At 34.5% G+C, this 27,817-nt stretch overlaps 1 protein-coding gene across 1 annotated transcript in view; it reads left to right on the top strand.

The window, feature by feature from the left end:
• adck1 (aarF domain containing kinase 1) overlaps window positions 1-27,817 on the top strand; it is a 164,007-nt gene that overhangs the window by 110,029 nt on the left and 26,161 nt on the right. The window contains exons 8-9 of the mRNA XM_051132870.1: window positions 15,102-15,251; window positions 17,614-17,811. Coding sequence (XP_050988827.1) covers window positions 15,102-15,251; window positions 17,614-17,811 — 348 coding nt within the window. The remainder of the gene's footprint in view (window positions 1-15,101; window positions 15,252-17,613; window positions 17,812-27,817) is intronic.

Here is a 27,817-nt window from a genome sequence, read left to right as displayed (position 1 = left end):
TTTACCTACTGTTGTGGAAAGCAAAAATAATATACCTATATTCATTTTTTTTTATTTATTTAACAGTGCAGTTGTTTTATAATATATGACTATTACTGTCACATAAATAACAATAATATAAAATTGTTGTTATTATTATATTCTAATTTGTTTGGCTTCCTGAAAGACCACTGTGAATGTAATTTAGACTGAGACAGTATACCTTAAAAAGAGGGTTGAGACCAGTGCTTAATTTGAGCCGGATCCTGTTCCGGAAAATGTCAGATTTTGGATTTTTGCGTTCCAGTATTTATTTTTAAAGATCTGGCATTAACAAGTGCATTAGATCATGACAGTGCCTGCATGCATACGAGACAGAGCAAACGCGGGTTTATGTAGATGTATTTGGAGGTTATGTATTGGTCACATATTTTTGACCAATCAGCTTTCTTAAGTTCAAAATCGCTCTCATTGATTGGTGCTTACTGCTTAACCCACTCTCTCCAAACGTGCACTACTCGCAAAACATGTTGTTTAGTGAGTAGTGGAATGTTTAGAGAGAGTGTAATAATACCAGAAATAATACCAAATCAAGTGAAATATTACTGCAGGTGAACATAGTTCACCTGACTCCAAAACAAATCATTTAAATGTAACGCTATTCAGAACAGAACAAGAATAAAAAAAATATAAGGCTAAGAAACCAAAACAAAGCAAAACTGAAAGTACCAGGCGTTGGGCTCACATACCTAATGTTTGGCACAAATCCAAATGTTTCCATATTCGCAATTCGTATTTGAATTATGAACTATTATTTATAATGTAGACTAGGCTTTGTACTTCACACACGTTTGTATATTGACGGAGTGGACTATTATTGATCATTGTAGCCTTTTATATGTTTAGTTGACTGTATTTCATTTTGATAATGTACAGACTGCAATGTCAAGTTTAAATAGCTAGAATATGTGGTGTGTGTGCGAGGCGCTGGCGCGATCAAATAAGTGAAACATAGAATAACTTATTCCACTATTTTTGGTCATACAGACAAGAGTTAGACATAATTTGAAACCACAAAGTATTTACTTTTATTTTTGCACACTCACAGTACAAACAGAACATTTGTGCTTTTGTAAAATAAAGCAAACAAACAGGATGCGCATTCTGTCATCTCGGTTCTCTGTTTCCTTTCCGTGAACTTGTTTGCGGAGGGCCGTTTCTCTCATCTGTTTTAAATCTGTTAATTATGTAAGTCGGATATATTTCACATATTTATACCATTCATATATAGACTATGATTGTATTTTATTTTTATGACAACAAATTTTATATTTAATGTAACTTACTTACACATTGTCCATCATCTTGGTGACCTACTTTTGACCCAGGGTTTAAAAACCTGTGCTCTAGGCCGTAGTTAGGTCCATGCAGAAACTTGTAAACGATGCTCTTATAGTTGTGGCATCACCGTTTAGTGATGTCACTGAATGTTCCCGGAAAGCTGAAGTTCTACTGTCAGTGTCAGTTACAGTGCCTTTTAACTGCTCTTTTGGATCCGGTAATTATTTATTTACAAGTTAAGCACTGGTTGAGACCCCTTTAAAGTTCAGGTAAAAGTCTTTTTTCTGACTTAAGTTAAGAACATGGGCTGGAGCTCTTAATCTTTAACTCTCAAAGTGCATAAGATCTTAAAAAAGCATCAATTTTTGGTGGTGTAAACAGTGATGATCTAACTTAATAAAAACTTGGCAAAGACAAACTTCGCTAAGAGGTGTGTTTCGCTGAGTCATATAAACTACATTCACACAAGTGTGCTTTTCTCCATAATCTGACTGAGCCTGGCACAGTGTGTGCATGTGTTGATATTATTTATGTGATTATTATGAAGTATGTAATGAGGAGGTGAAGACGCGCAGCTGTCACACAGAGCAGAGCCAGCGCTGGAGTGAAGCCGCTTGTCAAGTGTTGCTCCTTCAATTCCAGCGCCTATTAAAAGCCTCGAACTCAATTATATTCCTCAGGAAGTTGAATCCCCCTTTGAGAGACGCTGTTGTGAGGCACGCTAAAATGATTCGGTTTGTCTCAAAGAGTCATTACTGCAATAATAAGGTGCGAAAGACTGTAATCCGCATCTTCTGAATCAAACCAAATCTTTGACTGTTTGGAACCACTTGATGTTTGTTTCTTGTCTCCTCAAAAGTGTTTGAGGCCTTACTGTTGGATCAGTTTGTGCTTCATTGCCCATGTTTTGTGCTCTGCGAAGTGATGTAGTGGGTTTTATATAGAAAGATGTGGACATACAGGAGGAGGCCACTGCATAAAAACAGCAGTTTTCATACAGTTAAGGTCAAAAGTTTACATCCCCCTTTCAGAGTCTGCAAAATGTTAATTATTTTACCAAAATAAGAGGGGTCGTACAAAATGCATGTTGTTTATTTAGTACTGCCCTGAATATGATATTTCACAAAAAAGATGTGTACATATAGTCCACAAGAGGAAATAATAGTTGAATTTATAAAAATGACGCTGTTCAAAAGTTTACATACACTTGATTCTTAGTACTGTGTTGTTACCTGAATGATCCACAGCTTTTTTTGTTTAGTGATAGTTGTTCATGAGTCCCTTATTTGTCCTGAACAGTTAAACTGCCTGCTATTCTTCAGTAAAATCCTTCAGGTCCCACAGATTCTTTGGTTTTCCAGCATTTTTGTGTATTTGAACCCTTTCCAACAATGAATGTATGATTTTGAGATCCATCTTTTCACAGGACAACTGAGGGACTCATATGCAACTATTACAGAAGGTTCAAATGCTCACTGATGCTTCAGAAGAAACTTATTTAATTTAACTTATTTTGTCTTCTAGAAAACATGTAACTATCTTTTGTAGCCTCTGAGGGCAGTACTAAATAAAATAAATATGATATTTAGGCAAAATAAGAAAAATGTACACATCTCCATCCTGTTCAAAAGTTTTCACCCCCTGGCTTTTAATGCATAGTCTCTCCTTCTGAAGCATCAGTGAGTGTTTTAACATTCTGAACAATGACTGTATGATTTTGAGATCCATCTTTTCACACTGAGGACAACTGAGGGACTCATATGCAACTATTACAGAAGGTTCAAACACTCACTTTTTCTCCAGAAGGAAAAACCATGCATTAAATGTACATATGTACACATCTCGAAAGTTTTCACCCCCTGGCTCTTAATTCGTTGTTCTCTTTCTAGAGCATCAGTGAGCGTTTGAACCTTCTGTAATAGTTGCATCCCTCAGTTGTCCTCAGTGTGAAAAGATGGATCTCAAAATCATACAGTCATTATTGCAAAGAATTCAAATACATAAAAATGCTTGAAAACCAAAGAATTTGTAGGACCTTCAGAAGGATTTTTCTGAAGAACAGCGGACAGTTTAACTGTTCAGGACAAGTAAGGGACTCATGAACAGCTATCACTAAACAAAAAAAACAATACAGGTAAACAACACAGTATTAAGAATCAAGTGTATGTAAACTTTTGAACAGGCTAATTTTGTAAACTTTTGACCTCAACTGTACTCAACTCCACTTGACTGACTTTTTCATAAAATTAAGACTGAACCATATTTTATCAATGTTCTTACAACCTTTTTGGGAACGTGTCAGTTGCGTTGCAGGGTCAGAAAGCTCTCAGATTTCATCAAAAATATCTTAACTTGTGTTCCGAAGATGAACGACATGAGTAATTAATGACAGAATTGTAATTTTTGGGTGAACTATCCATTTGTTTACCAGCAGCCACACAAAAAAACCCTGTGAAGTCTCTCCGCCATCTTTCAGCGTGTGCTCGACGTCGTCCAATCAAACACGACGACTGTGACACTGAAGTGTGACAGTGAAGAATGGCGCTCCAGCGGTCTACTCCTGCTGCAACACACTCGCGCTCTCCCTTCACTGTCGCCCCTGTCCAACCCACCAGATAACAAATAGAAAAGACGTAATTAATTACCATAATTGAAAGACGGCGTCCCTTTGAGATCAATTGTTTGCGGTGCTGGTGGCTCTTTCTCCCAGTGGTCACTGATTAATGGGATGCAGGACTGTAAATGGCCTCTCAGTAATGCTCAGTGTTGTTATGCATTAGCGGCTTGTAATGGAGGACTTTTTTTTTCCCAGCTTCGGCGCGCTCTGCCTGTCAGACCGCTCGTCCTCTTTAAGGTGACTGTGAGTCGTGTTTCTACACGCCGACAGTGCTCGGCGCTGACAGTACAAAAAGCCTGCGCTGGCTTATCCTCCCGCTGAAAGGGACTTGTGGATAATGATACAGTGTATAATTGATATTATGAACACAGGCCTTTTTTTCCTTTTTTTCCCCCTCCTTTTGCAGAAGGCGGTGTCAAGGTGCCGGAACGAGCCGTTCTCCGGCTCCGTTCATGTGTGCGTCGCGGTTGTCAGTATTTAGGTCAAACAGAGGCGTCCTAACAGGAAATCCCGACTGACAAGCGCGGCGGAGGTGAGATATTAAAGAAGACAGCTTGTCTTAGAGTGGATGACATGCTTGCAGATTGAAACAAACACTCCTTTCAGTACCTGACGCTCAGCCCGGGCCTTTAACTGAGTGCTAGAACTACATTCAGCTGTTGTAGTCAAACATAACGCTCAATCAGCCTGGACCAGACGTCATAAGTGATGCTTTCGAAGAGGACTATGAATGTACGCCGTTAATGACAACCATTTTGTGGGATGATTAGTGGTATTTCACTAAATAAAACTTCTTCAAAACCACAACTGTTAAACTGCAACTACCTAGCAACCCGTCATAATAGTTTCTTCAGAAAAACTACATTCCATGACACAAAAACAGTATTATTTATAAAATTATAGTGGATTTGGGTGTCCGCCTTGACACTCACTGTGAGAAATATAGCAAGCAGAGTGATACAAACGGTGAAATGTTCGATATCACTAGAATATCACACACCTCTCAGCCAATCAGATTCGAGGACCAGAAAGAACTGTTGTATAAATAAATAAATAAATAAATAAATAAATAAATAAATAAATGTTCTGAAATGAAGAGGCAAAGTCCTCAATTTTTTTTATGAAATGTAAATTCATGTGCCAGTCACATTTTCAAGGTTAAATCAACACACTTACAGAATAAGAACAAAAAAAAAAAATTATATATATATATATATATATATATTTTTTTTTTTTTTTTTTTTACATTAACAGTGTAATCAGTATTATGTTTATTAAAGCCAAGTATGAATCTCATCAAGCTTTTAAGCATTTTACATTTATTCCAAAATAATAACTCAAGACAGTAAGAATTTAAACAATATTTTATTTGTGAACTTATGTTCAGCTATTCTTTTAAATAGTTATCTTATGACTTTTTTTTTTTTTTTTTTCGGATTAATTAATAATGGCCACAGACACAGAGATTCACTTTAAATTTCACCAAGCTGATTACATGTATTCATATCATGGCAATAATTATTATTAATAAATTATTATTTTTTTATAATAAACTAATTAATAATAGTTAATAATTAAATAAATAATAATGCTTAATTAATCATAAAGTATTTTCAATTATGACTTTCAATTATTTTCAGTTATTTCAATTATAACTTATTTCATTTTTATAATAAATAATAAAAAATAATAATAGTTAATAAGTAAATAAATAATGATTAATTCATTAATTATAATTCACAACTTAATTATAAATAATTATAAATAATTAAAACTATTTTTACCTATTTAATTAAAAATGTAAGTTTTTTTTTTTTTTTTTTTTTTTTTTTTCTGCAAATTTCAAAATTAATATCCATTTTGTGTTTATTTATTAATTTATATTTATGTATGTATATATTATGATGACAGGATGCCTAAATTTACTTATATGTGACTCTGGCTGTGCTGTATGATTTACTGTTTTCTATATAAAATCATCCTTAATAGGGTAAAAAACATTCTGTGAAAATGTAAACTTGATATCTATGTATTGATCGTGTAAGGCCATGTCAAAGATTGAAATCATAGTGAAATTGGTGGTTGAAATCAGCCAAACTATTATTTATTGCATCCCTAGATGTTAATGCATGTTATCCACCTTATTTTTCAAGGCGGAAGTAAGCTGTTTTCTGGTAATGTGTTAGACTTCTGGTTCATAAGCCGCTGTAGGAAAATAACGATAAGAATAACAAAGTGCAGTAAGCAGTAAAACTGTTTGCAATATAAACCATTGTGTTCATAATTAAGATAATACATTAAAATAATATGGTAAGACACACCAGTTTGCAATATCAAACAGCAAAACGAGCTGTTTTGTATAGCTAAAAATAGCTAGAAGCAGATGAGACCGGAAGCCAGACACATTAAACTTACAAATGGCGGTGCCTGCTCTTATGGTAAAAATACGGTGGATTTTCAAGCATTCTTTTCAATCCCAACTCCCTATAAACCCTTAAAGCTTCTCAGTGTCTTGTGGTGACTGGAGGTTGAAGGATATTTAAGTTCCAGAGAGGCCAGTTAGAGCTGCAGGTAATAAAAGCTTTTGTCATAGACATTGTGTATGTTGTGTTGCAGGGTTGTGGAAGAGAGAGAATGATGATGCTGGAGGGCCGGAGCTTCTTATCTCCCTCACAGATCTGCCAATTCAGCCGCACATGTGCCAGCCGCTGTGAGCGGCTCATTAGATTTAGTGCTGCGCTCTGTTAAAAGCCTTTCTCTTTGTCTTGCCCTGTATTGATCAGCGCAGGGCCAAGATTACAACAGGAAGGTTTAAATAAATCTGCTTTTTTAGAGTTAAATCCAATGACATTCGCTTTATATTGTCTCCGTAAATAAGCAGATGTAATCGGCTCAGTTGAGCAGGACGGAGAATGTGAGTGATATGGATGTGTTGGAGGTTTTTGGTTGGATTTAGAACAAGGGTGAATAATTGGTTGGTCGTCCAGAAAAGAGTTATTTGGGGTTAGTCATTCTAGTTTTTGATGCATTGTAGACAAACTTTGATCTGAGCTTCATGTCATTGTGGTATCAGCTTGAAATCAGAATTGACAGCGTTTACTGTCTTAATGCATGTTCCAGGTCTAATTTTGCATGAAAAAGTGAAAAATTTGTCATGTTGTTTTGCTTAAGATATGACTTTGTAATACCAAGATTATTATAGTTAACTAAAACTAAAATTAAACTACATTTAAAACCATAAAATGTATTTTTGTTACACCATTTATAACCGAAAGTAAAACTGAAATAAAATTTAATATTACATGTATAGACAACTTACAATATGTATATAATCATTATATAACCATTGCTGGTTGAAGCGACTCCAGGAACGTAATATTTAGCTCCTGGAATGCTAATTTTTCCTGTGGGTCCCCTCTCGAAACATGATTTGGCTAGTTTTGAGTAGCAACTAGGCGGGTTTTGTTGTGAAAACCTGGCAACCCTGATCAAGGCTACATTTATTTGTCAAAAATACAGAAAAAACTGTAATATTGCTAAATAGTATTACAATATAAAATAATGGTTTCTATTTTAATATACTTTAACATTTTATTTATTTATTTTTTGGAACCTGTGGATCTTTTTTCAGGATTCTTTGATAAATAAAATGTTAAAAAGAACAGCGTTTATTCAGAATATAAATAATCTTTACTGTCACTTTTTATCAATTTAACACATGCTTTCTGAATATAAGTATTGAATTCTTTAATAAAAGAAAGAATAACAATTTACTGACGCTAATCTTTTGAACCGTAGTGTATGTTGTTAGAAAATATTTCTATTTTAAATAAATGCTGTTCTTTTTAACTTTTATTCATCAAAGAATCTTAAAAAATATCAACGCTTCCAAAAAATATTAAGCTGCACAACTGTTTTCAACATTGATAATAAATCAGCATATCAGAATGATTTCTGAAGAATCATGTGACGCTGAATACTGAAGTAATGATGCTGAAAATTCAGCTTTGATCACAGGAATAAATTAGATTTTAATGTTTATTAAAATAGAACATTAGTTTATATTGTTATAATATTTCACAATATTACTTTTTTCAGTTGTTTTTAGATCAAATAATGGCACTAAAACACTAAAAACTACCCAACAAACAAACAAAAACAACGCCACCAACAACAAAAAAAAAAAAGTCAAAACCAAACAAAGTTGCTCAAAGTATAATTAAAATTAAAGCAAAATTGGAATTTAGGACAATAAAAAGTGTTTTTTATAGCGATGATAAATAAAAAGTTAAAAACAACAGCATTTATTCAAAATACAAATATTTCCTGTCTTTAAGTCTTTTCTATCACTTTTTAGCGATTTAACACATCCTTGCTGAATATAGATATTTCTTTCAAAAAAAGAAAGAATTAAAAACAGAAAAACATTATTTTATAGTGTAATAATATATTTAACAATATCACTTTTTTCTGTATTTTTGATCAAATAAATGCACTAAAACACTAAAAACTACCAAAAAAATAGACAAAACCAAACAGTTACTAACATTTGAACTAAAATTAAAGCAAAATTGGAATTTAAGACAATAAAAAGTGTTTTATAGCGATGACAAATAAAAAGTTAAAAACAACAGCATTTATTCAAAATACAAATATTTCCTGTCTTTAAGTCTTTTCTATCACTTTTTAGCGATTTAACACATCCTTGCTGAATATAGATATTTCTTTCAAAAAAAGAAAGAATTAAAAATAGAAAAACATTATTTTATAGTGTATTAATATATTTAACAATATCACTTTTTTCTGTATTTTTGATCAAATAAATGCACTAAAACACTAAAAACTACCAAAAAATAGACAAAAACAAACAAGTTACTAAACTTTTAACCAAAATTAAAGCAAAATTGGAATTTAGGACAATGAAAAGTGTGTTTATAGCGATGCAGCAAAATTATTTTCTGTTAACAGTTCTTAAGTTTAAAAAAAAATTATAAAAATATTAGTATGAAGAACATTTCAACAACCTTTTTTTTTGTGCAATGGAAAGGTTTAATGTATGAAAGTTCTTCCGGAACCATAATGCCAATATAAAACCTTCAGTCTTAAGCGTCTCAGACAAAAAACAGCTTTCATTGTGTGAATTGTCTGTAACATTTCTTCTTTTTTCCAGATCCTGAAAGAGAGAAAGTCTTTCAGGCGTTTTTCTATCGCTCTCATCGTTCTGCTCTGCCACAATGACATGATATTCACTCGGCCGGCAGAAGAGGTCCATATGGAGAGTTTTTATTCGGTGTCAAGAGCCCCAGTAGGAGTAATTGCATCGTCCCTTCTGAAAAAAATTCAATCTAGTGCGACGCGACAGGCCAGCTGTGTTCAGGTAATGCTCAGGTAGACATCATCCGCTCAGGCCATCCTCGCAGGTAATAACACGTGCGCACGTATGCGCACAAAGGCACCTTTCTCTTTGTCGTCTGCGTCTTTCTGTCCCCAAAGAGAGCTTCTCTGGCAGGTGATTTCTTTGTGTCCTGTGACACGAACCACATCCTCAAACGAGTTCAAAAGGTAGACGGGAGTCGTCTCACGTTTCCAGCGCTGGCTATTTATAGCATGCTGTTGAAAGGAGCTGTCCCGTCCCTGATCCCCGTGCCGGCCGAAACATAGCATGCAGCAGACGTGTGAAGACCGACTCCAGCATTAAAGGAATCCTGTGCTGAGTCATTCTGACTAGGTGCTTGCATGTTTGTGTGATCGGTGCGCCGGCCCCTCTTCTGCTGAGACTTCAAACACACGTCAGACACGCATTGGTTTGGTGTGTGTATGTGTGTTGGCCGCTGGCAGGAATGCCCCCCTTTTTTTTCCCCTTAGCTTCTTTGGTATGCAGTGCTGGTGAAGTTGTCAGAGCAGCCTGGCCCCTCGTCGTCTCCCCGTGGATGGCGTGCTCTGACGCTGCCAGGGAAACGGACTCATCAGTTTGGTGAAATGGGACAGAAAATATGATTTATTCTCTGCATGCACTCACTCCTACCCCAGCGGAAGAAGACGGCGAAGAGGGATCCGGGAAAATCAGAGAAGAGGCATGGAGAGAGGGGGAATTGGAGGATAGTCAGAACCTTTATTTGCAGTACTGCAAGCTAATTTTGCACTTCATTGACGCGTTCTTTAATCAATGGCAAATATTTGTTGTCGTGATGGCATGCCTCCAACAGTTGGAGTTAGCAGAGCCCGGTGACCTTATACGCTTCCTGATTTTCTGCCTGTTTCCTCAATAGATGAAATTGATCATTTCGACAGGGCTTTTTCTGTGAGAGATTGATTTCATTTTTGCCGTTTTTAAAGTGAAATGATGACAGTGGTTATTGTAAATGCAAAAGTTTCTTTTTTGACTTTTTTTATAATTTATGTTATTTTACACATTTAAAAAAGCACACCCGTGTTCAAAAGTTTAAAATGTGAAGAGTTCATTTGCAAAAACTGATAACTCCTTTTTTAACAATTTTCAAAAATCATGTTTTTTTTCATAGTGCATTCTAATTAATCTCATTCAAACTGCAGTTGCGTTATTTTGATATAAAGTAAAAATAACAAAAAAATACTGATAACGAAAACAATAAAGCACAATAAAAACATAACATAATAAAAAAGTATGATTCTTGAAAAAAAAAGTAGTTATCTGTTTTTGCAAATAAACTCTTCATCTTCATATATATATATATATATATATATATAAATTTAATGTTTTTGAAAGAATGAAAGAAGTCACTTATAGCATTTATTTGCAGCTCTAATTATCCTATCAGAAATATAGTTAACAGTAATATTGTGAAATATAATCTTTTAAATATTCCATTTAAATGTGTTGATTTAAATATATTTTCAAGTGTAATTTACTCCTGTGATGACAAAGAAATAAGAAAGAAAAAGAAAGAAAGAAAGAAAGAAAGAAAGAAAGAAAGAAAGAAAGAAAAGAAAAGAAATATTAGAGCATATTAGCATATTAGAATGCATATTAGAATGATTTCTGAAGAATCAAGTGACACTGATGGTTGGAAAAATGGCTACTGATAGATGAAAAGAAAATTCATCTTTTGCCATGACAGGAATAAATTGCATTTTAAAATATATTAAAATAAATAAGTTATTTTAGATTGTAATAATATTTCAGAATAATGTTCTTTTTTTCTATATTGTTTAATCAAATAAATGCAGTATTATGTATTATTTAATCAAATAAATATATTAATTTCAAATATGAATATCAAATATTATATGATTTCAAAGCTGATTTTTTAGCATCATTACTCCAGTCACATGATCCTTCAGAAATTATTCTAAAATTCTGATTTGCTGTTTAAAAAGCATTTATTATTATTATTATTATTATGTTGAAAACAGCTGAGTATATTTTTTTCGATTTCTTTGATTAATAGAATGTTCAGAAGAAACAGCATTTATCTAAAATAGAAATCTTTTGAAATCTTCTGAAATCACTTTTGATCAATTTAAAGCATGCTTGCTAAAGGAAAGTATTAATTTCTATAATTTCTTTCCCTAAAAAAAATTATACTGACTTGAAACATTAGAATAATACAAAATGTAAAAAATGTTTTGCTTAAACAGCAAATCAGCATATTAGAATGATTTCTGAAAGATCATGTGACACTTAAGACTGAAGTAATGATGCTGAAAATGTAGCTTTGATCACAGGAATAAATTACATTTTAAAATATATTCAAATAGAAAGCAGTTATTTTAAATATTAAAAATATTTCACAATATTACAGTACTGCTTTTGCTGTATTTTGGATCAAATAAATGCAGGCTTGTTGAGCAGAAGATAATTATTACAGTTCAGAAACGTTTGACTTTTGAAAATCGTAGAAACATGTAATAGTCACTGTTTCTACTCTCTCTTTTTGGAGACAAATAGCAAAACTGGGAAGTTTATAGTTTTTGCACGCACTGAATGTGAGATTTTCAGAGAGTTTTTACCTTTTTTGCTTGTTTAGCCTTTATCTAAGTAGCAACAATATGTGATATCACAAGTTTTTCATATTGCTTGTATACAATCAGATAAGGGCACCAAGCAATGACCTATAAAACTATTCCCTTCACCTTTAAATAGCCTCACCCACTTTCTCTTTCCGTGCGTCAAGTTCACTTTGGTCCACACAACTCCTTTTAATCTGCCTTTTGCATACCCTTCGCATGGCGCCCTGCCTTGGGGATATTCGTCTGCGTCTTCCCTCCAAGGGCACTGTTGATGAGCTTTTCATCCGCCGCATCCTAAAGTGTTTATTAGCATACTAAAACTCCTCTCGCTGTCTATGCATGCCCAATCAGGCCTTTAGGGGTCCTCTGCCATGCCAGGATGCATTGCTTTTAGTTTAGTGATTATTATTGTGGGCTTTGGGTAACTTAGAGATCTGACTGTCTGACCTTTCTGCATACTTTACACACTTCAGTGAATATTGATATGTTTTTTAAACAAAGTACAGGGGTTAATCTGTCGATTTAGAAGTTTGCTGAAGTTCACCAGGCGATAGTTCAACCAAAACAGTTGACGGTAGCCATTGACTTCAATAGTATGGTCAAAATACTAGTGAAGTCAACTGTTTGGTTATACCAACATTCTTCGAATTGTTCTTTACTGTGTTCTGTAGGGGAGAGAAACTCATACAGGTTTGGAAGAAGAGAATGGTGAGTAAATGACAGTATTGTCATTTTTGGGTGAACTATCCCTTTAAGAATAATTATAAATATATGTTTTTTTCCTGATAAACAGCAATAAATGAGGAGGAAAAACCTTGCAACTTTTTATTTTTGCAGCTTTTTCATTATCTAATGATTTGAAATCTTTGTTTTAATATGCCACCCGTATTGACTAAGGCACGTCTGTTCTCATAAGAGCCCTTGTGGTGTTTGGTCATTCATACGGCTCAGAGCAGCGGCTCTGGTGTCTGAGTCACACCACGCTGTCATTGTTTTACATTTTGGATGACTTAATGGATTTAATTCACCATTTTTGTGAGCTACACAATCTTGAAAAGCAATTTACGATGAATCACAACCATTCACAGGGGCTTCATAAACTCCCATCCTATACGTGCATGTTTGTTGTGTATCCTGCCACAGAATGTACATGCAAAAATGCATATGCATCACATTCGAATAAAAAAGGTGCATTTGCATTTCTAGATGAAAATGCCAAAGATGCAGTACAGCAAAGAAGTGCTGTTCTGTAAACACTGTATGAAAATAAATGAAAAAATTAAGCTAAACCATGAATTCATTTCAAATATTAGTGTTAACTGTAAGTGGACACCAGCCAGGGGAGTATGAATAGATGCTTAATTTATTCTCTGTGCTTCAGACTGACATTTCTTCATCCTACTTCACATTGGCTCTCTGCATTATAACACAGCTGAGGGGAGATGCTTATCGCAACTTATCTTCAAAGAGCGAGAGTGGGTGGAATAATTGCATCGGGGGTTGTTTTATAATAAATACTTTCTCATCTGTTGGGGCCACGGCATCTTTGGGAAAACGTTTTATGTAATCTTAAATGGGCTTCTTATTTGTCTGCATAGAAATGGACATGTGCCATTTAGGCTATATGTTGTGTTTCTGCCATGTATTGTTTATGTCTTTTACTATGAAGATTTAAGCGTTGTATAACCGCTCATTATTATAAAGTGGGTTTTATTTGTAATATATTAAACACATACTTTTGTTTATACTTAGAATAAATGCTTTTTATGATTATTTATATATTAAATATTATATTTTGAACTATGTAAAACATACACTACCAGTCAAAATTTTTTGAACAGTAGGATTTTTAATGTTTTTTTATAGAAGTCTCTTCTGCTCACCAAGCCTGCATTTATTTAATCCAAAGTACAGCCAAAACTGTACAATTTTGAAATATTTTTACTATTTAAATAACTGATTTGTATTTGAATGTATTTTAAAATGTAATTTATTCCTGTGATTTCAAAGCTGAATTTGTAGCACCATTATTTTAGTCACATGATCCTTCAGAAATCATTATAATATTCTGATTTGCTGCTCAAAAAACATTTATTATTATTTTTTTTTTTTTTAGGTTTCTTTGATGAATAGAAAGTTCAGAAGAACTGAATTTGTATATATCTGAAATAGAAATCTTTTGTTACATTATAAATGTGTCTATCATCACTTTTGATCTATTTCTATAATTTAAAAAATAAAAACACAGCAAATAAGCATATTAGAATGATTTCTGAAGGATCATGTGACACTGAACACTGGAGTAATGATGCTGAAAATTTAGCTTTGATCACAGGAATAATTTACATTTTAAAATATATTCAAATAGCAGTTATTTTAAATAGTAAAAATATTTCACAACATTACTGCATTTGCTGTAGTTTCGATAATATAAATGCAGGCTTGGTGAGCAGAAGAGACTTCTTAAAAAAACATAACAATCTTACAGTTCAAAAACTTTTGACCGGTAGTGTTTTTGTTTTTAGTATTTATACTTACACTAAAAATGTATTTATTAACATTTTTACATTTATGTGATGTTTAAATCATTACATAAAACATAATGTAAAGTGTGTATTTTTATACTAATATTTAATACTTTCTCCTTTTTTAATGTAACATGCATAGTTGACTATAAGTGAGACATTTGAATAAAATTTGTATTTTTACATTGTGCAATATATGGTTAAACTAAATAAAATAGCATTTAAGTAAATCTTTGCTTTTAAGACCAGTTGTTACATAAAGCTACTATACAGCATGAGTATCCACCTTATTTTTCCCATAAGAGTGGACGTGGCCATTTGTACATTTAATGTGTCTTCCGGTCTCATCCTCTGTTTTTAGCTCTGTTTGCTGCTTGATATTGCAAACTGGTGTGTCTAACCATATTTTATTGTATTATCTTAATTATGAACACAGCGGTTTATAGTGCAAACAGTTTTACCGTTTACTGCACTTTGTTAGTCTTATTATTATTTCCCTACAGCGGCTTATGAACCGGAAATCTAACACATTACCAGAAAACAGCTTACTTCCACACTGAAAAATAATTTGGATGGATGAGAGGAGTTAGTTAACCTGTATTTGATATCTTTCTCCTGCTTTCTTCTCTTTTTTCCTTCCTTTTCCTCAGATCTCCTGGAATCTGGGCAAGATATACAGTGAGATGATATTCGTCAACGGATTCGTGCACTGCGATCCTCACCCTGGCAATGTGCTGGTGCGAAAGTGTCCTAAAAGCAATAAGACGGAAATTGTGTTACTCGATCACGGCCTGTATCAGGTAAGACATCGGCCGAGGCCGCCACAGACTCGACACAGAAGCAAATTCATCACATATTACACCCCATTATTCACCCGCTGGCTCCCAGGTCAGCTGCGCACTCAGGCCTATATGCGCCGCAGCAGACTAAAAGCATTTCATTTAAGTGGCCCTGAAGCTCTAGTGTGTTTTAAGAAGCGCACATGATTTCCACCTCCCTCTTATTACAAGCAGATATGCAAACACACCGGTACACACTCTCCTGCAGTTCACTGAACTTCTGTATTCCCGGAAGATGTGGTGGCTCTAAATAAATCCATGGAGATAATGTGGTGATAAATATGATGAAGCCGTTCTAGCAGTGACATTTGCTTCGTTTCTTGGTCCAAAATGCTAATTCATGGCATGTCATGTTAAGTTTGCTGAAAGCCATGGGTTGTGTCTGAGCTGATTAATTGGAGTGGCAAAATGGTGTAGTCCTAGTGGTATTCCACTGAATTCTGTTTGTCTCATTGAGGGATTTGCTGGCCTTTAATTCAACCCGAAGCAGTTAATGAGGCCCATAAGATTTCATATTAGCAACTATCAAGTAATCTCATCTGTCTTTCTGTAATACTAACAACATCATGAAACACAAGTTTCCATTTACTTTAGCCATCTAAGGCTCTTGATAGCTCACAGTATTTGGATTATTAGTTTATGGTGACATCTGTGACCCTGGACCACAAAACCAGTGTTAAGTAGCATGGGTATATTTGTAGCAATAGCCAGCAATACATTGTATGGGTCAAATTATCGATGTTATGCCAAAAATCATAGTGTGTTCCATAGATATTAAGATATTATATAAGATATTTTGAACATTTCCTACCATAAATGTATCAAAAAGTAATTTTTGATTAGTAATATGCATTGCTAACAACTTCATTTGGACAACTTTTATCAATATTTAGATTTTTTTTTGCACCCTCAGATTCCAGATTTTCAAATAGTTGTATCTCGGCCAGATATTGTCCTATTCTAACAAACATTACATCAATAAAAAACGTGTTTATTAAACTTTCAGATGTTGTATGTGGTTTTGTGGTCCAGTGTCATATTTGTTTTTGTTTTTTTTTTAATGTTAAACCATTCATAAGTACTACTGTTCAAAAGTTTGGGGTCAGTAAGATTTTAGTAACTTAAAGGAGAAGTCCACTTCCAGAACAACAATTCACAAATAATTTACTCACCCCCTTGTCATGTCTTTCTGTCTTCAGTCGTAAAGAAATTATGGTTTTTGAGGAAAACATTTCAGGATTTTTCTTCATATAATAGACTTCAATTGTGCGCCTGATTTTGAACTTCCAAAATGTAGTTTAAATGCAGCTTCTAAGGGCTCTAAATGACCCCAGCTGAGGAAGAAGGGTCTTATCTAGCGAAACGATCTGTCATTTTTTTTGGGAAAATAAAAATGTGTATACTTTTTAAGCATAAAAGGTCGTGTAGCACAGGTTCTGGCATGCGCGTTCACAACGCTACATACTATCGAATCACGTCGGAAGGTCACGTGGACGTAGGCGGAACCACAGACCCAGTGTTTACAAAGCGAACGTGCAAAGATTAAGAAAGTGCAAGTTAGTCAAACGCTGTTTACAAACAAAAAGCTACAACGATGTCGGACGATTCTAAAGTTGTAGGAGAAAATAAGTTGGAGTTTTTCGCCATTCTCTACCTTTTTGAGCGGGATTACACAGACGATGAACTTAGAGGTGATTAGTAGTGATGGGAAGTTTGGATCATTTTACCGACTCAGACCTTTGAGTCTCGTTCAGCAAAATGAATTAATCTTTTTTCGAGTCATTTTGTTCATTTTAGCAAAATCAGCATCACGTGACAGCCCCATAAGAACAACAAACGACTCGAAAACCCTGCTTAAAATGAACGAATCGTTCGAGAACGACCCGTGAACGCGCGTCCGAGAGCCTGTGCTACGCAAGCGTTTGTGTTTAAAAAGTATACATGTTTTTATTTTTTTTAAAAAAAATGACCGATCGTTTCGCTAGATAAGACCCTTTTTCCTCAGCTGGGATCGTTTAGAGCCCTTTGAAGCTGCATTTAAACTACATTTGGAAGTTCAAAATTGGGGGCACCATATCAGTCCATTATATGAAGAAAAATCCTGAAAGCCTCAAAAAAACATAGTTTCTTTACGACTGAAGACAGAAAGACATGAACATCTTGGATGACAAGGGGGTGAGTAAATTATTTGTAAATTGTTGTTCTGGAAGTGGACTTCTCCTTTAATACTTTTATTCAGGAAGGATGGATGAAACACTTTTACTATTAAGCATTTGTTCAGATGCCTCAAACACTAACAGAACAAACTGTGTCTCTGTCCAAGGTGCTGAACCAGGAGTTCAGGCTGGACTACTGCAGACTGTGGCAGAGTTTGATAAAAGGAGACATGAAAGGCATTGAGCGTTACAGCAGGCGTCTGAGCGCTGGGGATCTCTATCCTCTGTTCGCTTGTGTCCTCACCGGCCGCTCCTGGACGTCAGTAAATGCTGGCATCAGCCAGACACCTGTCACTCAATCTGAGGTAATCTATAAGCATACTGTAACTGATTGCGTGTATAATGGTATTTGTGACCAGGTCTACAACATACACTATCAATATGTACGCTTTCATTATTAATACTGGTTTCCACATGAAACAACACGTTATGTAGTAAACAACAACAAAAATCTTACATTTTAGCTAAACCAAAGTAGCCACCTTTTTAAACAGGAGACCGTGCGAATACTGGACATTTTTGGCTGTTTGTCCTTCATTAGCTGGTCCAATTCAGATGGTTTGTTAATCCTAGAACATCATAAAACCTGCAGAAACTCTCCTACATCATGTCATTTTTAGAACTTTCAAAACTGTTATATGGAATTTTTGTTTACTGAAAGACATTATTGAAGACACTGTGTCAGATGAACAATCAGTATGTTGTTAAACAGCAATGCAATCTATTGACCACATTGTACTTTTATTCCTCACTGCCTTGTTTTCATTCCTGTCAAAAAAAGTCTATAACCAAGGAGTGGTCAAAACATCAAACACCCTTCCTTCTGCCAACAATATTGAAAAAAACATTAGGGTTGTAAAAACTGAAGTGCTATTTAGTGTTAGTGGTCACAAAGGGCCACAATAACACCTGTTAACCACATTTCTGAACAAGGTTCACCTGTCCTCTCATTAAATCTGCATAACTAACTGTCCAGGTGGCTGGCCTGGTGGCCCCGTGGCCAGAGTAGTGCTGTTGGGCCGGTGTGATGATGGTAGAGGGTTTCTGGAGGCCAGGCCTGGCCGGAGCTAGCCTCTGTGGGGGACGTATGGCCATCTGGAGGGTGTCAGGGACATTTATTTATACTTTTATTGCATAAGCTTTTACGGGACGTAAAAGAGTTTGGTTGTACAAGCATATTATATCAGAGCATCTGACACACTATTTGTTACCGCGTGCATTAAAGCTATCACATTATTATAGGCCTAATATATGAATGATGAGTAATTAAATATTAACAAACCCTTTATATAAAGCTTTAAGCATTACTATTGATTATGCATTTTAGAACAAAAGTATTTAGTATTAGTATAAAAATACACACTTGAAGCTTTATATTATGATTTTTTTTAATATAATGACATACATTTGTTGACTATGCATACTAACATTTAAATATCTTTCATTTTTATTTTTAATATACTTTATTTTGTTTAATAATATAATATAATAGTACTATCTGTAACTATTACTTTATACATTTTTCTTAATATAGTACTAAATATTAATAATATATATTTTCTTATTATGACATATGAATTGTATTATTAACATTTTTACATTTATGTAAAGTTTAAATGATTTAAAATGAAACCTAAAGCTTTAGGTGTGAATGAAAATAATTCAAATTATATTTATGAACATTTTTACATTTACAAGTTTAAATCGTTATATATATTAAAAAATATACAGTTCAGGTAAAAAGTTTACATCTCCCTTTCATAGTCTGCAAAATGTTCATACAAAAGGCATGTTATTTTTTTTATTTAGTACTGACCTGACTAAGATATTTCACATTAAAGCTGTCTACATATAGTCCACAAGAGAAAATAAAAGTTGAATTTATTAAAACGACCCCATTCAAAAGTTTACATCCCCTTGATTCTTAATACTGTGTTGTTACCTGAATGATCCACAGCCGTCCTTCAGGTCCCACAAATTCTTTGGTTTTCCAACATTTTTGTGTATTTGAATGCTTTCCAACAATGACTGTATGATTTTGAGATCCATCTTTTCACACTGAGGATAACTGAGGGACTCATATGCAACTATTACAGCATTACAGCATTACAACTATTCTGTCGGCTCTTAATGCTTTGTTTTTCCTTCTGAAGCATCAGTGAGCGTGACTCCCTCAGTTGTCCTGTGAAAAGATGGATCTCAAAATCTCATTGTTGGAAAGGGTTCAAGTACACAAAAATGGTGGAAAACCAAAGAATATGTGGAACCTGAAGGATTTTTCTGAAGAACAGCAGGCAGTTTAGGACAAACATAGGACTCAAGAACAACTATCACTAAACAAACAAACACAGTTGTGGATCATTCAGGTAACAACACAGTATTAAGAATCAAGGGGATGTAAACTTTCAAATGTAGTCATTTTTATAAATTCCACTATTATTTTCTCTTGTGGACTATATGTAAACTTTTATGTCAAGTATCTCAGGTCAGTACTAATTAAACAATAACATGCATTTTGTATGATCCCTTTTATTTTGGTAAATTAATTAACATTTGCAGATTCTGAAAAGGGGATGTAAACTTTTGACCTTTTGACTAATAATGAATAATTCATTTTGTTCTAAGTAAGCCATTTGAATTTAATTTTAAATGAATGTGTTTGTGAAGCTAGATTTATTTTGCTCCATTTAATTTGACAAAACCAAACAGGATACAGTACCAGCCTTTGACTCCGTCAAATATACTTGACTATTAGCTGATTTGCGGCTTACTTGTTTTCGGATTCCCATCAGTTTCAGGAGCGTTCCACTTAGGCCTATTTAGGCAGTCATCTCAGCGTGCTGCATTTGAGAGCACTTTCCTGCAGGTGGCTTTTCTTTGTAGATTAATTACCCAGAAGCCTTTGCGAGGATAATTACGGCCCGGTCCACGGCCACTCGTGTCGGGTGTGCTTTTTTAACGGGGCGTAGTACCTCTTCCCTTCTCTCTACCCCCTCTGAAAGTGTCTGATTCTCCAAGCCGTGCAAAAGTCTCAGCAGCCATTCCTCCCCCCAACATCATCAAATTACCAGGATGTTTTGAAGTAGTCTGGTCTGCCATAATTACAGGCAGTTATAAAGGCGGATTTCACATGTACAGCTGTGGCATTTGCAGAAAGGGAGGCTGTCTCATCTGCATAAGAATGGAGAGATAAGAACATATTGTATTGCCAGCACAGAATAATGGGCGTTAAAAACTACAACAACAGAGCTTCATGCTTTATGTTTCAGAAAGAGAAGACAAAGAATTCTTGCGTTTGAGTCTATATGTAGACGAATATACTTTGTGCAAGGGTTTTATTGGTGGTTCAGATAGTGAAATCAGACTCCGGCAGAAACACAGCCATTTATCAAGTACACATTATTCAGTATTTCATGTCAAAATTAACAAATACATATACACTGCCATTCAAAAGTTTGGGATCAGTAATGTTTTTAAAATTCATGAATTTAAATAGTAAATTTAAATTAAATGCTGTTCTTTTAATCAAAGAATCCTGAAAAAAATAAAAATAAAAAAATAAAAATCACAGTTTCCAAATCGCCTTATTATAAAGTTTTATAAAGGATCATGTGACACTGAAGACTGGAGTAATGGCTGCTGAAAATTTAGCTTGCCAGCACAGAAATAAATTACATTTTAAAATATATTAAAATAGAAAACTCTTATTTTGAATTGTAATAATATTTCACAATATTTCTGTTTTTACTGTATTTTTAATCAAATAAATGGTCTCTTGGCGAGAAAAAAAAAAAAAAAAGATTTAGTAATTTTAATGCTCTGTAACCTTTTTGACATCCAATGCCATCTTTTATTCTCATTTTAATTGCCCTTTTAATTGTTAATTAATTCTGCAGTGCTAGATGCCGGACTGTATTTCCCAGCATGCAGCGTGGCATGAATAAATCATGCAAATAGCTACCTCGTCGTTTAGTGTTTTTGCACTGGTGTTGTTTAGTTTGAGTTATGTGTCATGTGGTGGCAACATAGCATGCATTTCTTGTGTTAATGATGTGTTTTTGAGTATTACCATTGTTGTATTTTGCGTGTGGAATGTTAGGAACTGTTCCCAGCCTATAAAGCAATGCTCAAGAACATATTTATGGAAGTGGTTTATTGAGTCTTGGATAGCTGTCCGCATGGTTCACCTCACAGGTCAGAGTGAGCAGATGCAAACACACACCTCACACTTGCCTCATCCGACCCTGCACTCTGTTACCATCCTGACAGCATCTCCACAGGGTTATTTACAAATCGAGCGGGCCTTTGCTGATATCTTACGTCTTTGTATTTTGTAGCTGGTGCATCAAAAAGTTTTTTACTTTATGTGACATAGTTAAACTTCAAAGACTGATGACGTATGTTGATACCATGAAGCTAATTGAGCGATTCTGTACAGTGCATTTGCATGTAATATAGAGATTTGCTAATTTGCTTCCTTTGTTCATTTTTGCAGTTTTCAAGTTTTTTTTTTAATGTTCTAATTTAGTAGATGAGGTTAAAGAAGTCTGTGATGATCTATTGTATAGGATGAGTCATGCTTGACTCCAGGCCCCCATGGCGTCATTAGCCCACGCACTTTTTTAGAAGTTTTCTTTGTGCCATATTTTTGTCTTATTTTACCTTTGCTGTTGTCCTAACACATTACCAGTGGAGATATGTAGGTATTCATTTTAATCATTTGTCCATGTGCAAACACAGTCGAGGTCAAAAGTTTACATACACCTTGCAGAATCTGCAAAATGTTAATTTTTACCAAAATAAGAGGAAGCATACAAAATTCATGCCGTTTTTAATTTAGTACTGACCTGAATAAGATATTTAACATAAAAGACATTTACATATAGTCCACAAGAGAAAATAAATGACCCTGTTTAAAAGTTTAAACACACTTGATTCTTAATACTGTGTTGTTATCTGAATGATCCACAGCTGTTTTTTATTTTTTGTAGTTGTCCATGAGTCCCCTGGTCCCACAAATTCTTAGATTTTTAAGCCTTTTTGTGTATTTGAACCCTTTCCAACAATGACTGAATGATTTTTCCATCTTTTCACACTGAGGACAACTGAGGGACTCATTTGCAACTATTACAGAAGGTTCAAAAGCTTACTGATGCTTCAGAAGGAAAAAACATGCATTAAGAGCCAGGGGTGTAAGCTTTTGAACAGAATGAAGATGTGTACATTTTTCTTATTTTGCCTAGAGATATATATATATTTTTTTTTTCATCTAGTACTGCCCCCTCACACAGCTGTGGATCATTCAGGTAACAACACAGTATTAAGAATTAAGTGTATGTAAACTTTTGAAAAGGGTAATTTTTATGAATTCAACTATTATTTTCTCTTGTGGACTATGTCAGCATATTTTATGTGTAATCTCTTAATCAGGTCAGGACTAAAAAAGTAACATGCATTTTGTATGGTCCATCTTAATTTGGTAAAAGTTAACATTTTGCAGATTCTGCAAGGTGTATGTAAACTTTTGACCTCATCTGTATAATACGTCAGATTATGTTGAACTGTACTCAAGGTTCTTTATTGGAATTTATGGTTTAATGGTGATCATGAAAATCGAACTTTTTCCGTGTTTAAGTCCTATAATCGGGTTCCCAGTGCATCTACCAACCCAGAAATGTGAAAACGTACAACCCCGCAAGCATGTGAAAAAACGAGCGTGTCAGATTTCGCTCCCCCCTGACGTGGTAACGGGATCTTATTATAATCTGCACGTTATAATCTTATTATAGTCCGCGTGTTTCCACCCATGGCACTGTCATTTTGTTTTCGCAAGCGACCAGCGAACTGGTGCACCAGTTCTAACGCCATGACAAAACTTCGAGCAAAGCATCATTGGCTGTCATTGGCTGCCATTGGCTGCACAGACAAGTACAGAACACTATTTAGAGTCCCAGCCTCAGAGGAGACAAGACAGCAGTGGATTTATTGATTAATTTACTGTTATTTCCGCTTGTTATTTCGCTGCTGCGGTTCTAATATAAAAATGTGATTTCTTTCCCAGCTGTTTACCTTCACAGCCATAACTGACTGTTTTTGTAACTCCTGTGTGATTTTAACATAAACTTGTGTGTATTTGACAGTTTAAGTGCAGTAAGACATGAAAGAGAACTTAGTTTAGTACTCACATGCTGTGTGACAGACACTCTCTGTGCGCATGCTTCACCCTATATCAGAAGTAGAAACTAATATGGGTTAAAATGCATGATTTCAGTGTAATAGACATGATAATCAAAACTGAACAGATGCTTTTTGTCAGAGTATCTGAGGTACGAGCTGTACATTTTAGAAATAGGGTGGGGAGCAGCAGCTCATTTGCATTTAAAGAGAAATGCATGAAAACTGGGACACATCAGCTTTCAGTCAAAATGGGCATTTCAAAGTGATATAATAAATGATATGTGTGGTTTTTTTGAGCTGAAACCTGACAGACACATTCTGGGGACACCTGTTACATATTGTAAAAGGATCATAAATCTCCTTTAATGAAGAATCTTAGAATCTTTTAGACCTATAGGATGTCAGAAATCAATTCTAGTGTGCTTGCAGAGTTTTTTTTTTTTTTAACTCCCTGTGTTAGTGTGTATGGACTGTATGTACTTTCCAGACTGGAGAAAGTAATATTTTTTAATGCTTGACAAAAACAACTGCTACAAGAAAACTCGCAGTCCTTCACTTAGATTGCAGAGCTGGACAATAAGTCAAAATGCTAGTTAAGTATAGAGTTATTTGAGCTGTTCACTGGTGTAGCTATGAGCGAAAAAAGACAAGCCGCCTTGACTTTTGTGAGACAGAAGGAACTGTAATAGGACCAAATAACTTTACATTTTAGCATAGAATTTTTGTTATGAGCACTTGCACAGATTTTGATTGACGGGAAGGTGACATGTCGACGGTTATAGCTGTGTGGCCATTTTTGCATGTAAGATACCATATAATTTCTTGCTTGAGAGATTTACGTTTCACAGTTGTCATTTTTTTCTCAGAATTCTTATTGGGCATTTGTTGGTGTACATGAGTTGTTGTACATTGTACATTACTGACAGCATGCGAACAACAGAACATTTTCTTTTCTGAGAAAGAGAGTCAACAATATACAGTATGGTTGTGTATGTGCACTTGTTTACACCTGTGGCAGTATTTTGGAAAATGTAACACATAGGGAAACATTTGAAGATGTGTTCACACTGACAGTAATTTGCACCAACCAGAAGTCGTTTTTAATGAGAACTGGCAATTTAATGTGGCTTGATGTGAGATTATCCAGCTGAGCAGAGTGGTGTGATCAAATGTTATAAAACTTCAGTGTTGCTTTTGCACCCTTACTAATATCTAAAAAGCTTTAGTTCCAACTCATTAACATATTTTTAATTTTTGGGGCAGCTACTCCAGGTATGAAGTTAATTTTATTAACCGTGAAAGTCAATGAGAAATCCTCATAGTAAAAGTGCATATGTTTGTGTGTGAGCTGGTGTTTGTTTAGGTAACAGTGCTTTGAGCTCTGTCATTGTGTGATTGAGATCACAGGTGCCCTCCTGGCCGTCTGAAGGGCTCTCAGTGTCTAAACACTCTGTGTCCAGTGCATTGCGCTTTCTATTCACAGCCTGCCTGCTTTGTACGGGACTATCAATATTAATGCAGTCGTCTCTACAGAAACCAGCGGTAGCATCAGAGAAGCTCCTCTCTGTCATTCTAACACTGAATAGAGATGCACTTGCATTAAATCTCCAATCAGCATTCAGCTTTACACATGGTCATTAAATGCGGAAATAATATGAATGCCCTAGGAATATTTTTGCGTAAGAATCCAGCTTGTTGTCAGTTAATCAGATTTGTTGCTTTGCATGTGTGTTTTGTGTGACTTTTTTATTTATTACAATTCTTTCATCAGTTCTAGTTCATTTTAACAAATTAGATTTGGTTGTTTAATTATTTTATATATTTTTAATATATATTTTTTGTTATTTTTTAATGTTAGTTTAATAGATCATTTTGTTAATCCAGTAATTTTGTTAATACATTCATACGTGGGCACAATTTATCAAAATATTGAAAGGTTTTAAGATCACGAGAAACCTAAATTCAGTCAAGTATGTCCAGACTTTTGTGTATATAACCACAATATTATATCAGTATCAAAAACCACCAGTTCTGTTGTTCAGCTTTGTTGTTTCCCTCTCGACAGTGACATTCATTCCGACAGTCTGCATGAAAAGAAACACACACACACACAAAAACTCAACTGGAGCTACAGGTTTCTGTATTTGAAGTGCAGTAAAGGCAAAACCACTCAAACATTTTGATAAACACACACCATTAGTGTTGCGAGTGAAGTGGAGTGCTGGTCAATATGGGCCTGCCCCCTCATTAGAGAACACGCGCTCCTCGTCTGCCAGACCTCCACAGATAAAAGGCTTCTCTCTCTTTCTCTCCATCAGCCTCTCGTAGGTCTGCCTCAGCAATTACCTGCTACCCAGCACCGCTGCTGCCCACAGAAACTACAGCCCTATTAGCCCTCTGTACAACTACAGACATTTTTTATTTCAGCATGTTGTACAAAAGCTGTTATCTATTCACATCTTTATTTGACTGCCTGTGAGTTCTTATATATATATATATATATATATATATATATGTATATATATATATATATATATATATATATATCAGAGGTTGCTCTACACTTTAACATTGTCCGTCATTTTGACAGTCAGGGTCATAAAAATTCCGTCATAATCTATTATTACCGTCATTATAGTGTTTAAAAACACCAAAATACACTAGGGTAAACAAAAAACGATTTCTCGATTTTAATAGATTCTCATTTTAATGAACCAAATTCGATTTCTAAATCACAGTCCATATTTTGGTCTATGCTGTTTTCAGTTGATGAATGGACAGTACATAGTGCGTCTTCCTTCCAAAAACAGCAAAAGGCTAGGCTTTGTGTTACTTTTGATATAAAACAAAGTCTCAGATTTCAAATTCTGTCCATTTCATTAGAAATGCAAGCAATAAATACCGTATTGGCGCTCTTTAATGTGGCGTGATACATCGTTGTAGCTTCTTTGTACTCTCCTGTGCATAATCATCGTATGAGCAAAAAATACAGAGATGTTTATCAAATTATCTTCTTTTCCATAGTTTACTCAAATGTGGGTATGTATATATATATATATATATATATATATATATAAATATATTAAAAAAGTTTGATCTGACAATATCTGAACACAAATTGCGCCCACATATGAATTTATTTACGAAACGTATTTAGTAAAATATTTATTCATTTTAATTTGTATGTTTTATTATGATTTTTATATGCTGATATGATCTGTCTGTCTGTCTGTACACTATTTGTTGCATCACTTGCAGCTGCGCACGCATTGTAGTGGCCGAAAAAAAACAAAAACAGTGGTAATAAGTGTAGGGAAATGGGCAAAATCCACAGAATTTGAGAAAAACATTTCTTTCTGTGCCTTTGGATTTTATAATAGTAATGCAAATTTTATAGAATTTCATCAGCAAAGATGCCCTATGAAGCTAAACCCAGATGTTTATGGTTGCGAGCCACAGACCAGATTGATGAAAGCTGAATTAAGTCAGTTTAACCATAATATTTCTCCACTCCACTTTTTCTGCCAAGAGGTTTCTCATTTATTCTACTTTTGTTCTTATTCAGAATAATTCTGGCTTCTAATATCAGCTTCCCTACTTCTTGTTACACCAGCTGTGTAATATAAGTTTTTTTTTTTTTCCGTTCTGAAGTTTGTGACAATAAGGAGTTAGATTTGACTTTATAATACGCAATTGTGAGTTTATATCTCACAATCTTGATTCAGTAACTCAAAATTCTGAGAAATGAATTCGTAATTCTGAGAAAAAAGTCAGAATTGAGTTTATATCTCGCAGTTCTGACTTTATTTTGACAATAAGAATCGCGTGATACAGTCATAACAGCGAAATAAAGTCTGAATTGCATGATATAAACTCGCAACTGCAAGTTATAAAGGCAGAATTTTGAGATATAAAATCTAAAATATTTTTTCTCGGAATTGCATGATATAGTCACAATTCTGAGAAAAAAAAAAATTATATCTTAAGATTCTGCCTTTATAATAAGCAATTGCAAGTTTATGTCTCTCAATTCTGAGAAAAAAGGTCCGATTTTTGAGCTTCTATCTCACAATTCTGACTTTATAACTTACAGTTGCGAGTTTATATCATGCAGTTCAGACTTATGACTTTGTA

The sequence above is a fragment of the Labeo rohita genome, chromosome 17, assembly GCF_022985175.1.
Source record: "Labeo rohita strain BAU-BD-2019 chromosome 17, IGBB_LRoh.1.0, whole genome shotgun sequence".
NCBI classification, from domain to species: Eukaryota; Metazoa; Chordata; class Actinopteri; order Cypriniformes; family Cyprinidae; genus Labeo; species Labeo rohita.
This window is presented reverse-complemented; position numbering and strand designations above follow the sequence as displayed.